Here is a 16426-nt window from a genome sequence, read left to right as displayed (position 1 = left end):
AGGCAGGTTTTAGAATCATCAGAACTGGATTTAAGGGAATAGTGCCACTTTCAAGCTGTGTGGCCTTGGGCAAGTTAGCCAAATGTTCTGAGCCCTGGTCTCCTCGCCTATGAAATGGCCTCAAAATCATTACAGCGGCAGCAAATACTTGAGTCAGTTGTAAGGTTAATTGAGTCCATGGATGGGAAAGGACTTGGTAAAAATCTCAAGCCTGATACAGGTGTTGGTTCTTATTGTTATTCAGCCCTGATCTTCCTGGGACACGGGGTCAGGGAGGTCTGCAGACCTTGAGGAGGCACAGAGGAGAAACAGGGAACGGTCTATCCCAGTCTCTTTTTTCCTGCTTGATGTTAGGAATAAAGATAAGGTCCCAAATCCAGTCTACTCAGAGCTTTGCAGTCGACAGACGCAGAGCCATGGAGGACTAAGTCCCCAGCACCCAGAAGCTCCACAGAGAATCCGGGGCTGCTTGGCACAAAGGAACTCTGCTCCTAATTAAGGAGGGCGGGCACATGCGAAGAGGTCACGACCTCAAGCAAAGAGGAATGGATGTGTATTTCCCCTTGCTTGTGATTTCACAGAATTGCAATTTGAACAACTAGAAATCCCCTTCAAGTCACTGAGGGTGGCTCATACTGATGAAGACGGCATCGTCTCCTGAAAACCCACCCCATGACGGAGCAGGGACGGGCAGCTCACACATCCTAGGGGTGGCCGTGCCCAGGCAGGCGTGGGGAGGACGGCGGCCCAGGGGAGTTGGCAATGGAAAGCAGGGCTGAGTGCTGGTGGGGAGGTGGTGAAACAGAAGAGGGGCACTTAGAGCGTGGCCTTGGAGCCCACTGAGGCCTGGGCACAGGCAGGGCAGCCCCCTCGGCTGACTTCCCTGCCCAGTTCAGACCATGCCCCGTCACAGGCTGGTTGCGGGGGTAGGTGGGGCTGCCCTGGGGCCTTAGAGCTTGAAGAAAAGGCAAGCCTGTGCACTGGATTCAAGCGATGAAGGGGCTGGTGGGTGTGGGGGAGGCCTGGCCACGGTCAAGTGCGGGTGCCTGGGAGCAGACAGCAAGGAAGGCCCTGAGAGGATATGTGCCCTAGGAGAACTGGGGGCCTTCCCCAGAACTCCACATCAGGGATTCGGAGCCTTTTATGAGCAGTCCAGGGGCTCCGAGGAAGTCATCAAGGGCAGTTCAGTCATCAGCGCTTTGATGACTGGCTCAGCTGAGTGAGTGATGGAGGCAGCATCTCTGGTGTGGAATCTTCTGGAAAGACATATTCTGGTCTGAGGGGTGCTTCGGGTTTTGAGCTGCATCTTATGGATTAACTCTGGATTGGCGGATGGGGGCAGCCTGGGACTGGATGAGTCATGAGCCGACCCCACCCACAGTAGCAGTTCTGCTGTGTGTGTGTGTGTGTGTGTGTGTGTGTGTGTGTGTGTGTGTGTGTGTGTGTGTGTGTGTGTGTGTGTGTGTGTGTGTGTGTGTGTGTGCGCGTGTGCGCGTGCGCGCGCGCGCGCGCACAGGCACACCTAAGGCCACTCTGGGCAGAGTTGTGAATAAAATTTCTACTTAGCATTGGGCTGAGATGCCAGGCAGCCTCTTGAAGTGGCGGGAGCAGTGGGGATAGGGGGGAGACAGTGAGAGATGGTAAAAGTACCTAGCACTAGCAGAATCCTTACTACATGCTGAGTGCTATCCTGGGCCCTTTAGATGGATTAGCTCATTTATCTTCATGACCGTCTTTATCATCAGGTACAGACACAGGTATACACGTGGGCAGGTAGACACCCAGCAACAGAGGCCCAGACTAACACACCTGGGTTCACAGTCCCACATTTGTAGACAGAAACACATGGCTGCAGACACAGATGGAAGCACAAGGGCCAGTGTGTTTACAGAGACAGGAGGCGAACTAGCACACGGACACAGACAGCCTCAGGCACTCATGCCTCCGGGCAGGAATGGGGTTTGACGAAGGTACTTAGAAAAGGGGCATAGACACCAACAGAGATAATCTGGCTTCCTTCTCAGGCTTTGCAGGCTTCAGTTCAGTTCAGTCGCTCAGTCGTGTCCAACTCTTTGCGACCCCATGAATCGCAGCACGCCAGGCCTCCCGGTCCATCACCAACTCCTGGAGTTTACTCAAACTCGTCCATCGAGTCGGTGATGCCATCCAACCATCTCATCCTCTGTCATCCCCTTCTTCTCCTGCCCCCAATCCCTTCCAGCATCAGGGTCTTTTCCAATGAGTCAGTTCTTCGCAGGAAGTCACCAAAGTACTGGAGTTTCAACTTCAGCATCAGTCCTTCCAGTGAACACCCAGGACTGATCTCCTTTAGGATGGACTGGTTGGATCTCCTTGCAATCCAAGGGACTCTCAAGAGTCTTCTCCAACACCACAGTTCAAAAGCATCAATTTTTCGGCGCTCAGCTTTCTTTACATTCCAACATACATGACCACTGGAAAAACCATAGCCTTGACTAGATGGAACTTTGTTGGCAAAGTAATGTCTCTGCTTTTTAATATGCTGTCTAGGTTGGTCATAGCTTTTCTTCCATGGAGCAAGCATCTTTTAATTTCATGGCTGCAGTCACCATCTGCAGTGATTTTGAAGCCCAAAAATATGAAGTCTGACATTGTTTCCACTGTTTCCCCATCTATTTGCCAGGAAGTGATGGGACCAGATGCCATGATCTTAGTTTTCTGAATGTTGAGCTTTAAGCCGACTTTTTCACTCTCCTCTTTCACTTTCATCAAGAGGCTTTTTAGTTCCTCTTCACTCTCTGCCATAAGGGTGGTGTCATCTGCATATCTGAGGTTATTGATATTTCTCCCGGCAATCTTGATTCCAGCTTGTGCTTCCTCCAGCCCAGCGTTTCTCATGATATACTCTGCATATAAGTTAAATAAGCAGGGTTACAATATACAGCCTTGACGTACTCCTTGTCCTATTTGGAACCAGTCTATTGTTCCATGTCCAGTTCTAACTGTTGCTTCCTGACGTGCATATAGGTTTCTCAAGAGGCAGGTCAGGTGGTCTGGTATTCCCATCTCTTTCAGAATTTTCCACAGTTTATTGCAGGCTTAAACACACATAATTTTAGAGACAAGGGAAAAGAGGCTCAGAGAGGTGAAGTGATTTGCCCAAGGTCACACAGCCTAAGGAGCAGATCTGGATTTCAAAAGACAGGCAGGTCCCTGAAGCTCATGTCTTAAATATTCAATCAAATGGCTGTGAATCCTGCTAACCAGGGGCTCCCTGTGTGGTGTGAGGCATGCCAGCTCAACCTGATTCCAGCTGGACTAAGCAGCTGGGGAGCGGGGTGGGGAGGGGCCGTCTGGCCAGCAGTGTGATGGGATCTCCTGTGTCTGGAGATCCAGGCAAGGGAGCTGGAAGCTGAGTTGAGTGGCTGCCATTCTTTGGCGGGGAGCCTCTCATCCCATGGCACTGAGTCCCTCCATTCTGTTCCCAGGGCCTGTACCCCCAGCGGGCAGCCAGGATGCCCTACCAGCAGACCCTGCACCCCCAGCTGGGGTGTTACTCCAGACAGGTAAGTCGATGACCGCCTCACCTCTGTCCCAGCCCATGGAGGCCTTCAGGTCAGAAGGATGTCTGTCGCCTTGTCTTTGACCAGCTGGTCACCAGCCACGCTTTCCGGCCCAGTTTTGACCCCAGAGTACAGACACAAACACCAAAATACATGTGGCCACAAAGCAGTGACCCCAGGAGACAATGCTGGCCGGCACTTATAGAGCCCTTACTGTATGCCAGGCCCTTCTCTAAGGGCCTTACCTGCATTTGTTTAATTTTCAGAACCACCCTATGAGGTAGAGTCAAGATGTGGAAACGGAGACGCAGAGAGAGGAAATAATTTGCCTGAGGTTATGAAGTTAACACCTAAGTTAGCTTTTGCTGTGGCAACCAACAGCCTCAATGTCTCAGAGACTTTAAGCAATGCAATGTTTAATTTTTACCCAAAGGTCTACAGGTTGACTGAGCTGCGCTGGGGTTGGGGTCAAGCCTTTTTTAAGTGTCCCCCTTCTGGGCCCAGGCTGAAGATTGCTTTTGCACCTGCCATGCTGGATGGTGGGAGTGTGGGAGGGCTCAGAGCTGGGATGTGGTCATGTTTGCCCACCATCTGCCAGAGCAGAGCACATGGCCTGGCCCAGCATCACTTGTGCTGGGAGTCATAGCCCTCCCATAGTTTCCTCAGTTAAAATACAAGACACCTAGTTAAATTTAAATCCAGGTAAATGGTGAATAAAATTTTAGTAGAGCTATATCCCAAATACTGCATGGACCATACTTCTACTAAAAAAATTTTACTGTTATCTTAAATTCAAATTTAACTGGGTGTTATCTATTTTTGTCAGCTAAATCTGCACCCCCTACTCCCATGGGTAGGTCCAGGGTCAACATCTGCTTGACAGTAACACAATGGCAGATCTGGTTTGATCTTGAGCTGGCTGGCTTCAGGGCCCATGTTCCCAGTAACTTTGGCTTACTGCCTCTTGTAAATAAGATTCATAAATATGTAGTATCAAAGTAAAGCAGCAGAGGGACTTCCCTGGCAGTCTGGTGGTTAAGACTTCACCTTCCAATGCAGGGGATGTGGGTTCAATCCCTGGTCCGGGAGCTAAGATTTCACATGCCTTGTAGCCAAAAAACAAAACAAAACAAAACACAAAACAGACACAATATTGTAGCAAAATCAATAAAGACTTTAAAATGGCCCACATCAAAAAGATCTTTTAAAAAAATCAAGCACCAGAGATGAAAATACAAACATGTACCCAGACATAAATAAAGATGTGTTTATATACATGCCACCAGACTGGATATGCGTGGACCTGAGCACACACAGGCAACACAAACAGCACTTCTTGATACTCAGAGAGTCTGAGTATCTTGGATCAGGGGTTGGGTGTGAGGAGAAGAGCTGAGAACAGGCTACATTCTCAGTCTGGCCTTGCACACTGCCCCCCGCAATGCACACACCCAGGTCACAGACTCCTTGGCCTCTCCTCTCCCCCCAGGTAGCCCTACCCTTTCTCTTCAAACTGCACCTCTGCCCTGAAGGATGTTAGAATGTTCTAGAAGATAGAGAAGGGACTATAAGTATAGATCACTTTATCACCTGGGCCAGGGCTGCTCTTTCAGCAGTAGGAGCTTTACATCCTGAGATGAGGTCACGAGGGGAGGCAGTCAAGCTCACAGAATCCCAATCTCGACCCGTCCACCTCCTGAGCAGTGATTCTATCCACCTAGCTCCTCAGCAAATGCTTTTAGATGAAGTTATGTATGTGCGTATATTTGAAACAGTAACGTTAAAAACCTGGTATAAGATTTTAAACACCTTAGAAGCAATCACTGTGACTGGTTTCTTAGGTGCCCTTCCAGTGATACCTGTTTATACAAGCATTTTTATATGAATGTGGCATTTTGGGCACACTGCTCCATCATTGCTTTTGTCAGCAGAGTGTGTCTTGCAGATGGTTCCAGAGCCATCTACACAGCTCTGGTTTATGGTTTTTATCAGTGACATGTAGCTAGGGTACAGTTTTTTGTTTTTTCATTTATCTTTATTAGTTGGAGGCTAATTACTTTACAATGTTGTAGTGGTTTTTGCCATACATTGACATGAATCAGCTATGGATTTACATGTGTTCCCCATCCTGATCCCCCCTCCCACGTCCCTCCCCATCCCATCCCTCTGGGTCTTCCCAGTGCACCAGTAGGGTACAGTTTTGAGTGAAGCTTGTGTCAGCTCTAAGACCTACATCTTCTTTTACATGTCCGTTTCCTCTCAGGTTCAGCTCTGGGACTCCCACCCCCTACACTGGAAAAACTAGGTTTTTTTTTTTTTCTGCCATGCTGACCCTTGGGTGTCTGTCCTGGGAGGTCCCTTCCTGGGTTCTCTCTTTGAGCTCTTGGCACTTTATGACCTTCAGGTCATCCTCTTGGGGGTTTGGCACCCACATCCAGCATCATCAGAGCCTATCTGTCCACTGGGGGAAGGATGGGGAGGGCCAGGAGGGATGGGCCCAAACTTCTAGAAGGACCGAGCACAGTGGTGCAGTCCAGGGACTCGGGGACTCTGACAAAACTCAGACACTTGAAACACTTACTCAGCAAGTTACTTAACTTCTCTGAGCTTCCGTTTCCTTGTACCTAAAATGAGAATCCTAATGGTCCTACCTCACGGGGGCTGTTCAGAATTTAAATGAGAGAATCCACATGAAGGGCCTGGCACACCCTTATTATCACTTAATGAGCACTAGCCTTTGTCATCTTTTTAAATTAGATAAGGGTGTGCAGGGTGAGAGCGGGGAGTCAGTATACTGAGCAGCTAAGCAGCGTGGACCCCACTCTTGCTGTGAAAGTGGAAACCCAAGAATTTCCCTAGTTTTGATCAAAACCCACAGGAAGATGGATATCAGCTCCACGTCAGACATTTGGAGCTGTCAGTGGCAGAATACAGTGCTCGCAATTAAAGAGCTCCCCATTAAAGAGCTCCCCATCATTTTAGGTATTCAAGTGGACATTGGTCTTTTCTTCCCTCCATCCACCTCCTCTTTCTTTCTTTACTTTTTTCACTTATTCACTTAACACATGTTTATTGAGCAACTGCTATGTGACAGGCCCTGCTTAGGGCTGCGGATAAATCAGTAAATAAGACAGAAGGGGCCCCTGCCTTGCCAAGAAGACAGTGGGAGCCCTGCTTCTTGATGAGTCTGATCTGGGCGGTCTCAGAAACCCAGTGAGTTCCTACTTTTCTCTAGGGTTTGAGCTGAATCCCATTTCCCCTCTTTGGCCTTTCTCCTGCACTCACACTCTCCAGTAATGTAACCAGCAGCCATGTGTGGCTATTTATGTTGAAACCAACTAAAACTAAGTAAAATTTAAAATTCAGTCACACAAGCCCCATTTCAAGTGCTCAGTAGCTACATTTATGTCTGGTGGGAACCACATTGGATGGAGACCCAGAATATTTCCATCATCCATCACAAGAATTTCCACTGGGCACGGCTGTCTCAGACTTGGGCCTCTGTTGAGATCCTGAGCTAGAAGCCAGGGATGGACACATCTCCACAGCCTTGACTGAGATTGACAGCCTTGACGACAGTGAATCAGGGCCTTTTGAGGTGAGCCTGGTCAGGGAAAGTTAGGGGACAGGGAAGAGAAACAATCATGGAAATAATATTCATTTGTTATTTGTTATGTGCCAGTCTCTCTACTTATATCAGCTGACTCAATCCCCATACTAATGGACATAGCGTTTGCCCATTTTATGGACCAGGAAACTGAGGCTCGGATAAATTAAATACCTTGCCGGTCTCCCATAAAGAAGCTGAGCCCGTGCTTTTTCCAGTTCAACACACTGCCTTTTGTGGTACCCCGCAGTGACTGAGGGGCCACAGGGGCTGAGGAGTGGGACCTAGGGTTTGCGGCAGGGCTGGGGGACTGTGATGTTTAGAGGCAGCAGGCCCTGCTGGACTCAGCGCCTCTCTCCTCTCTGCCCTGCAGGTGGCGCCATACAACCCCCAGCAGATGGGACAACAGGTTTTCCGCTCTTCCTACACCCCCCTGATGAGCTACATCCCCTTCGTCCAGCCCAACTACCCGTACCCTCAGAGGACACCTCAGAAGCTGGCCAGCAGTCCCCGAGACCCCTCCCCCATGGCAGGAGACGGGCCGCAGTACCTGGTCCCCCCGGCATACGGGTGAGTCTGCGGCCGGCGCCGGAAGTCCGCGTGTCCTCCCGGAAGCTGCTGGGGCGGGCAGGTGGGCGCTCTGGGCCCTCCGGCGCTTCCTTGTTACGTACGTTCCCTGGCCGGGAGGACGGGAGACCCCGGGCCTGTGTGCAGAGGCTGTGTGTGTGCGGGACGGGCCAGGTGTGGCGGTGAGCCTGGTCAGGGCCCGGTTCGGGGCGGAGTCCTCAGTGTGGTGCGGAGGGGCAGGTGTGTGTCAGGAGCGGACGGACACCTGCCCGCAGCAGGTGGTGGAACTGGACGCATATGCCTTTCCCCGTTGGCCTGGCGTCCAGCGGGCTAGGCCAGGTGGTCTCCTTACAGCTCTCCCCCCACTCACCGCGTCCTGAGCTCCTTGCCAGGCCAATCTCTGCAACAGCCCCGTGAGTTCGCAGCTGGCCCTGCTGAAGCTTCTCCCACAGCTTATCGGACTGCTCACACTTTCCCCCCAACCTACCCCAAACACCAGAGGAGAGGGGCTTAGCAGCTAAGAGCCAACACAAACTCAAACCTTTTCACTGACAGTTCCACACAAACTTTATATGCCGGTCAGTAAGAAATGTGTTTGTTGCTTTAATAGCAGGCAGCTGCTCATTTCCGCCCACCAAACCTTCACTTCCGTGAGGCAGGTGGGGCCGGGTCAGTCCTGAGAATCCAAGTGTCCTGGGTGCCCCCTGGGGAATGTGTGCCCCACTGTGAGAACCTCCCTTTATAGGGTTAGGGCCAGACTCCCCAACCTGACAAGGATTCCCTTCCTCCCCCTCACTGCCCTTCACTGTCCTGTCAATGGGTGTTTCAGTGTTTCCCCCTGAACTCTTGGAAAGAGGTTTCCATAGTCAGATCTGTTTCGGATGAGAAAGGTAGAAACAAAGATAAAAAGATTTCTCAACTGTTGGAATTCACAGATCACTTAATTTACCAGGGTGCGTGGAGAACATTCAACAAGGTGATGGTCAGTAGTGTCAATTGAACATAAAACCCATGACCGTGACCTCTCATTTCTTTTCTCTTCTTATTCTTTCCCTCCCACCCTTCCCTCCCCTCTTGCCTTCCTCCCTTCTCTCCCTCCCTTCCTTCTCCCCATCCTTTTTCTCCTCCCCTTTTCTCACATCTCAGTGTGTTCCACCAACACACTCGGGAAAGTGCTGCGTCGGTTGACGCAAGTAGTGATGGTGAACTTAGCCTGTGGGACCCCGTCGATGAATAGGACGTGGTTCGTTCCTTCAGAGATGGGAGTGGACCAGAAGGGGGCGCGATGATGTTAGTGCCATGACAGAGTGCCATCACAGCGGTCCAGGGACAGAGGGAAGGTCCCTGCTGGGTGGGCAGTGGGGCCTACAGGATGGGGAGGGGGCAGCATCCTGGGGAATCAGGCCCTGGGGTGGAAGGTTGCATGGCAGACTTGAGACCTAGGGGATAAAGGCACCTGGTTGAGGTATGAGATTCACCCCTTGAAAGAGAAGGAAAAAGGAAAGGGGAGGCCGGACTTGGGTTATTAAAAGCTCTGGCTGGTAGGCCTGGGGGTCCGATGCAGAGCTGTGAATGCTGGAATGAATCGATGGGCCAGAGGGGAGAGAGACGGGGGAAGAGAGGTGACTGCAGGGTCTGTAAGAGAGGTGAGAGTGGATGAGATGGCAGAGGGCGGACAGCCCACCTGTAGGCCGGCAGACGCCCCTCCCACGCTGTAACTCTGGGCTTGGGGGAAGAGAAACTCACTGCAGAACCGGCCATGCTGGGAAGCAGCGTGGTCCCACGTTCTCGTTGGTCAGCTCTTGGGAAGCACTGGCGGGGAGCAGAAAGAGGGAGAGCCCTGGTCTCTAGCTGTCTTCAGAGAGACAGGAAAGGGAGGAGACTGAGGAAGGAGCAGCCTTAGAAGCGGGCAGGAGCCGGGGGCCAGCTGGGGACATTGTGGGCAAAGGAGAGCGAAGGGAGGCGGCGCGGTCAGCAGGCTGGAGGGGTGCCTGAGAGGTTATCTGGAAAGACCAGAAAAGTGGGGTCAGAAAGGTGAGGCGAGGAGTGCAGGCCTGCGTCCCTCAAAGGGATGGTTCATTTATTCAAAAAATATTTGTGTCCTCCTCCGTGTGCCTGGCTGGCTCTAGGCACGGGTTACTGGAGTGAACAAGACAAGCGTGGTTCCTTCAGTCATTCCAGGAGGATCAATAGACAATGCAGAAATGAATAAGCATCATACATGTCAGGTGCAGGGAAAAGGGGGGGATCTGAATGAAACGAGAGGATGAACCATGTGTATATATAATTGATGAGCCCTCTGGGCAGGAAGGATAGAAAGTGCCGTGGCCATGAGATGGGAAATGTAGCCGGAGCACAGTTGGTGGGAGAGAGAGGGGGCGGATTTCAAATTAGAGTAGTGGCAGGCCCGGACTAGGGAGGGTCTGCGAGGAGAGGGAGGAAGGAGATGTGGGAGGCCACGCATGCTCTAATTCTCCATGTAAGAAGATGACATGGGCCAGTGTCAAAGAGAGGGCTGTGGAGAAAGAACTGAGGGAGGGGACCAGGCCGGCGCCTTTACGACTGCCCAAGCAAGAGGAGCTGGTAGTGTAGACTAGGAGCAACCCTGGAAAGGAGGCAAGAAAAATCTGGAACGTTTATTTTCTTGGTAGAATTGATGGGACTTGATGGTTGGATGTGGAAGAAGGAAAAGAGGAGTCAAGTGTGATTCCTAGTTTGTTTGTTTTTTAACTGAGCTATTTTATTTATTTTTAATTGGTGGAAAATTGCTTTACAATTTTGTGTTGGTTTCTGCTGTACAACGTGAATCAGTCATATTTTATATATGTATATATACATACATATATCTACATCCTTCCCCTCCCTCTCTTTGCTCTCCTCCCCTCATCCCACCCCTCTAGGTCATCACAGAGCTCCAGGCTGGGCTCCCTTTGTTATTTAGCAACTTCCCACTATTTCTTTTACACAGGATAGTGAGCAAGTAGCACTGATTTGTACGTGTTTGACTTGAGTGTCTGGATAAGTGGCAGTACCAAAGTCTGGATGAGGAGAGCACAGGTCCCTTGATCAGGAATTTGGTTTTTGCATATGTGAAATTTTTAAAAATAATTTTATTTGTGTATGTGTTTACTTTTGGCTGTGTCGGGACCTCATTGCTGCATGGGCTTTTTCTCTAGTTGTGGCGCACAGGTTTCTCATTGTGGTGGCTTCTCTTGTTGCGCAGAACAGGCTATAGGTGCATGGGTTTCAGTAGTTCACAGCCAGTGGCTCCACTCAGCCCCCAGGGAAGCTCTGCTTATGCCAAATTTGAGATGCCCATTAGATACAGGAGTGGAGCTGTCGATGGGCAGGTGGGTGTCTGAGTCTGAGGCTCCGGGGTGGCTGATAATATAAATTTGGGAATCATTAGCTATGGATTTTCCAGTGGTCATGTATGGGTGTGAGAGTTGGACTCTAAAGAAAGCTGAGGGCCAAAGAATTGATGCTTTTGAAGTGTGGTGTTGGAGAAGACTCTTGAGAGTCCCTTGGACTACAAGGAGATCCAACCAGTCCATCCTAAAGGAGATCAGTCCTGGGTGTTCACGGGAAGGACTGATGCTGAAGCTGAAACTCCAGTACTTTGGCCACCTCATGTGAAGAATTGACTCACTGGAAAAGACCCTGATGCTGGGGGCAGGAGGAGAAGGGGACAACAGAGGATGAGATGGTTGGATGGCATCACTGACTCGATGGACATGAGTTTGAGTAAACCCTGGGAGTTGGTGATGGACAGGGAGGCCTGGTGTGCTGCAATTCATGGGTTCACAAGGAGCCAGACACGACTGAGCGACTGAACTGAACTGAAATCATATAGATGATGTTTAGAAGCATGGGGTGGGACAAGGTCGCCTGGGAGCACATGTCCAGAGAGAGGAAGAGAGGCCCAAGGACCGAACCCTGGGCCTCCCAACACGTAGAGGGGTTGTGGAGATGGAGAGGCACAAGCAAGGGGTCTAAGGAGACGGGAGAAGAGCAGGAGAGTGTGGAGTGCAGGGAGCCAGAGGAAGAGACGGTGGGATGACAGTGTGGCAAAAAAACCTTGGCACCGCAGGGTGGGGCGAAGGGAGCCCTGGGCTCAGGGGTGGTGCTGGGGGTTACTAGTACTGGATGAAGTAAGGTCCGGAAGACGCTGTCCTGGGCAGGGAGGGTTACCAGGGCCTAGGCGAAGAGAGTTTAATTTGGGAGACAAGGAGGGTCAGTGCTTCCTCTGGGTTAGGAGCAAAGAAGAGAACCAAGAGACCAAACTAAATGCAGTGGGAGAGGAAGGAGCAGGTGGCCTCGGTGTTCTCAGGGAAGGAGGAGGGGAGCCCTCTCTGACCTCTGCTAAGTCCAGGATCACCATACAATGTATCTTTCAAGCAGCAATAAGCTTAAGAGTCAAAAGATTGCAAATAATAATTGCAGTGGGAATGCCAGTGGGGAAACTGTCTCAGGCAAACCAAGACCTTTCAACGGTGCTCGAGAGGCAGTTCAAGCTCCTCCTCTTCCTCCAGGAAGCACTCCTGGGGAACTGTAGTCTGCATGGATTAGCCCTCTTCCTGGCTCTCTAGGGTAGGTCCTGTCCAGACCATGCCCTTGGCAGCTGACCCCATCAGAACTTTTCAACCGAAAGGGCTCAGATGTATGGGGTGTGACAACAGATACGAGATGTGTTACACCTAACTTATTGCTGGTAATTATTAAATACTCAAGTATGGGTTATGGCCTTTATTTTATAAACCAGAGTGGAATTCAGCGTTATCCCTAAAGTAGCGTCACTTCCAATAATTTCTTTTCCAATATGACTTTTGAAAAAGAGAAAAAGAAATGTTACCACTGGCATTAATTGCTTATCTGGCACCCTACCTTGTGCCAGGTCCTGGACTGGGTGCTGAGTGTAGAATGGTGAACAGTCCAGATATTGTCCTTGTTCTCAGAAAATTTATTTTAGTTAATAGGGATGCAGACAACCTAAATCCTCAGTTGTCCACGGCCGCTCATGTGAGCGACGGATACTGATACCAGCTGAGGCATTACAAATTAATGCGCTGGTTTGTCCCCATTGCTTCTCCCCTCCTCTGCCCCCTGCTCCTTTTTTGTTTCATCAATTCATGGGAGGGCACCATGAACGTGAGCATCTTCTGTAATATGCATCTGCCCAGCTGAAAAGCGACTGAGAATCCCTGGATTAGACTAAATCTAGCCATTTGCTCTGCTGTGATTTGTCTTGAGCTCTGTTCCATTCATTCAAAGTATCCTAGCAGATGGGGAAAGAAATTGCAATAGGATACCAGAAGTGTGAGTAAATGATTCCATCTGGAGAGGTCAGTGAAGTCTTCACAGAGAAGACGGCTTTTGAACTCTCTTTCGAAGTATGACTAACAGTGTGCTGGGGAGAAAAGGCAGAAGAATATGTATTTCTGTTCTTGGAGGTCGAGGCTCAGGACTTCTCAGCTCTTCCTTCCCTGGGGGTCTAGCAAAGCTGTGGGCAGTCAGGGGTGCCTCTGTGCTTTCTTGCCAGATTGGGGTTGAAATTCAGGGCCTGATTGAGCCTGGTGCTGAGAAGGGGATCGGGAGCCCTGGGGTGGTCCGGACTCTGAAATCTTACTCTGGGATGTGACTCTCAGTTCTCTGATGTTGTGAAATCTCTTGAGGGACACACGCGATCCTCTAAGGCAGGTACAGGGGCTGTAGGCCCACAGGTAAGGTGCTCCAATCCAGAGAGGCTTCCTCATCTGTGGTCCTGGATATGGAGAGAGCATAGGTTGGACAGAGTCCCTACAGGCTACCAGGGCCTTCCTGACCTAAGGGAATGGCAGAAGAAACTCTTTATTGTCTTCCAATAATATTATTTCAATGTTATTTTCTCAGAGCCAAAGCTTTTTGGATTACTGCTAAAGCTTTCAGTTTCTAAGCCTGTCATGATCTTCCCAGTCATTGACAGCCCCCAAATTAACATATTACTTTCCCTAATATCACCACCAACATCAGGAATTCCATCACAATGCCTTTTTTCTCTTTTAATTTTTTAAAAATGTATTTGGCTGCACCGGGTCTTAGTTGTGACACGCAGGCAGAATCTTCATTGCCACATGTAGGCTCTTTTGTTGCTGCATGCGACCTCTGAGTTGTAGCATGTGGGATCTAGTTCCTTGGCCAGGGATTGAACCCGGGACCCTTCACTGGGAGGGTGGTGTCTTAACCACTGGGCAACCAGGGGAGTCCCATCACGATGTTCTTTTCTTCCTCCTCCAGGTTTGGCTCAACGTCCGGTGGGCCCCTGATGAACAGCCCCTACTTTTCCTCCAGTGGGAATGGCATAAATTTTTAGATCTCCTTCTTACCTCCCTCCTCCCACCTTAGCCCCTGGAGCAGGGCTAAGGACTCTGGAATTCTGGATTCTGCAGCAGCTTGGTATGAAGTTTGGAAAGTCAAGGTTCTGACCAGGTCACAGACAGAAAACAGCAAGGCCAGACGCATCTATGGACCAACGCTCATACACGCACACAGTTCGCCCTCACGCAAAGTGCAGACCACACACTCCCCCCTTGGATTCATACGCACTTGCTCATCCACATATGCATCTGTATTTAGCTAACATGAGTGATTTTTGTTTTTTTTGTTGTTGGTAAAATAGAAGTAAGACACTTAATTTTAGAAAGTTTGTATTTTCCGATAAAAGTATGAGCTGCTTGAAATGGAGTGTGCCTGCTTATTTTCTGTAATGCTCTGTGTAATCATCACTGCTCCTTCCCCCACTGCCCACCCCAGGAAAGTCAAAGTTTACTGAGGACATGAAGAGAGGCCATGGACTACCATCCTCCAAGTGCTTCTCTGTAAATGAGGGACCCCAGGGATCGTACACTTGCGGGCTCACCTCTTCTTTCGTGTGTGATCCACTCACTTCTCAGCAGCCCAGTTTAAGCATCTCAGGAATGGATGAAGAAGAAGGGCATCCTGCTGTGTCCCATCCAGGTGACCACTTACAGAAAAGGCTGTCTTAGACACGAGATGGGAAAATGTGTCCTGAAAATCAGTTCTAAAAGTAATCATGAATATCGTGATAGACAAGATGATATCTGATGATTGTAGATCAATGCCGAACTAGAGGTCAGTCTCAGAACTGCCCCTCACGGCAATGTCCCTGGATCATTCTCAATCAGCTGTTATCAGCGACTTGGATAGGGACACTGAGAGCGTCTTGATCACGTGGATGGAAGGCACAAGTCTGAGAAGAGGAGGGGGCCCGAGTCAGTGACATGCATATATTTTAACTCTTCTATGCAATACTCTTGGCAGGTGCCATTAGGCTGTTCCTCTGAGCCTGGACAAAGCCACAGGACCATTCCCCCTGTGGTGATCCAGGCAGCCATCACTAATCAGGGATGGTCTATGAAATGAACTATCTTTTGGCAAACCATCATAAGACGAAATTAAACAGAGGGTTAATGTAAGGACCTCCACCTCTTGGGTTCAAAAATTGATCCATGTACATGCAGATGGACCAACACTGTCAGTTCTAAGTTGCCCTATTACCAGTCCTAATACTCACCTGAGAGCTTGGCCTCACCTTGGCTGAGGTCAGTGAGGGCCAGGTCTGCGGCACGTTAGGAGCCCAGTGCCGATTGCAGTGAGAGGCTAGGGATATGCAAGTCAACGTGTCTCAGGATGGGCTTAAGTCCAGGATTCACAAGAGCATTTCTCTTGCCTTCACAGTGTGACACAGCTGACCTTTCTTCCTGGGTCCCTGGAAGTCAATTTCTTTTCCAGACACCACTTAGCTACTAAATAGCAGTAATAACAAGGAGACTAAGAACATTTATACCAACTCCATTCTCAATGAAACTAAGAGAAGCCCCAATTTTATCTGCTATGTACAAAGGCAGAAGTAGGGTAGAGTAATGGTGAATTCCTTAGCAGAGGAACGAAAGATCAAGTTGAAATGCCTGCCAATCAACAAGAAGCAAACCATTTCCCCCTGCTGAGCCTTAATAGAGATGAAAGCAAGGGGTTGATATATAATAAGAGATATCTCCTGCCCTGGTCCCACAAAGCCAGGGGCCACAGACTGTCCTATAGGAGACAGGAGGCACTTTTTCTGGAGAAACCTACAAATCATACATAAGGATTGTGGAGATGAGGGTGCAGATAGAAAATGGGCATTAGGTGAAATACATAGCCACAGCCAAAGCCAGCAGCTGGACTTTACCCAAGAGGCAGGGATTTGGAGAGTTCTCTGAAGAAACTTAAATGCCCCACAGGCACTTGGAGGTACCAATGAAAATTACCCCGTGATTATGCTCTTTCACAAAGAGCTTCCAGTCAACTTTTAAGGTCTTAATGTTTAATAGAAAGGAATAATCTCCACCAAGAAAGACAAAGGTAAGGGAGTTCCCTGGTTGCCTAGTGGTTAGAATTCTGAGATTTCACTGCCATGGCCCAGGTTTAGTCCCTGGTCAGGACAAGCCAGTCCTCACCAAAAAAATGTAAAAAGAACTAAAAAGAAAAAGCATAGCATTCTCAGGGAGATAAGAGAAGACAGTATATTTTAAAAATAAGACAATATGCAGTATGATTATTTTTAAAAATCGGAACAAGAAAGTGCTTCTGAAATTAAAACAGTGATAGCTGATTTAATTTTTTCAGTGAAAAGGGTTGGAAGCTAGCATCAAAGAGATCTTCCGGAAAGGGG

At 49.5% G+C, this 16426-nt stretch overlaps 1 protein-coding gene across 1 annotated transcript in view; it reads left to right on the top strand.

Annotated features, from left to right (window-relative positions):
• Nucleotides 1-14065, top strand: part of C1H1orf94 (chromosome 1 C1orf94 homolog) — a 38347-nt gene extending 24282 nt beyond the window's left edge. Inside the window, exons 5-7 of the mRNA XM_065930468.1 lie at nt 3468-3545; nt 7523-7719; nt 13990-14065. Of these exons, the coding sequence (XP_065786540.1) occupies nt 3468-3545; nt 7523-7719; nt 13990-14065 (351 nt within the window). The remainder of the gene's footprint in view (nt 1-3467; nt 3546-7522; nt 7720-13989) is intronic.
• The last annotated feature ends 2361 nt before the right edge of the window (nt 14066-16426 follow it).

The sequence above is a fragment of the Muntiacus reevesi genome, chromosome 1 (genome assembly GCF_963930625.1).
Source record: "Muntiacus reevesi chromosome 1, mMunRee1.1, whole genome shotgun sequence".
Lineage (NCBI taxonomy): Eukaryota > Metazoa > Chordata > Mammalia > Artiodactyla > Cervidae > Muntiacus > Muntiacus reevesi.
The sequence above is the reverse complement of the archived record's forward strand: the minus strand, read 5'-3'. Positions and strand labels throughout refer to the sequence as shown.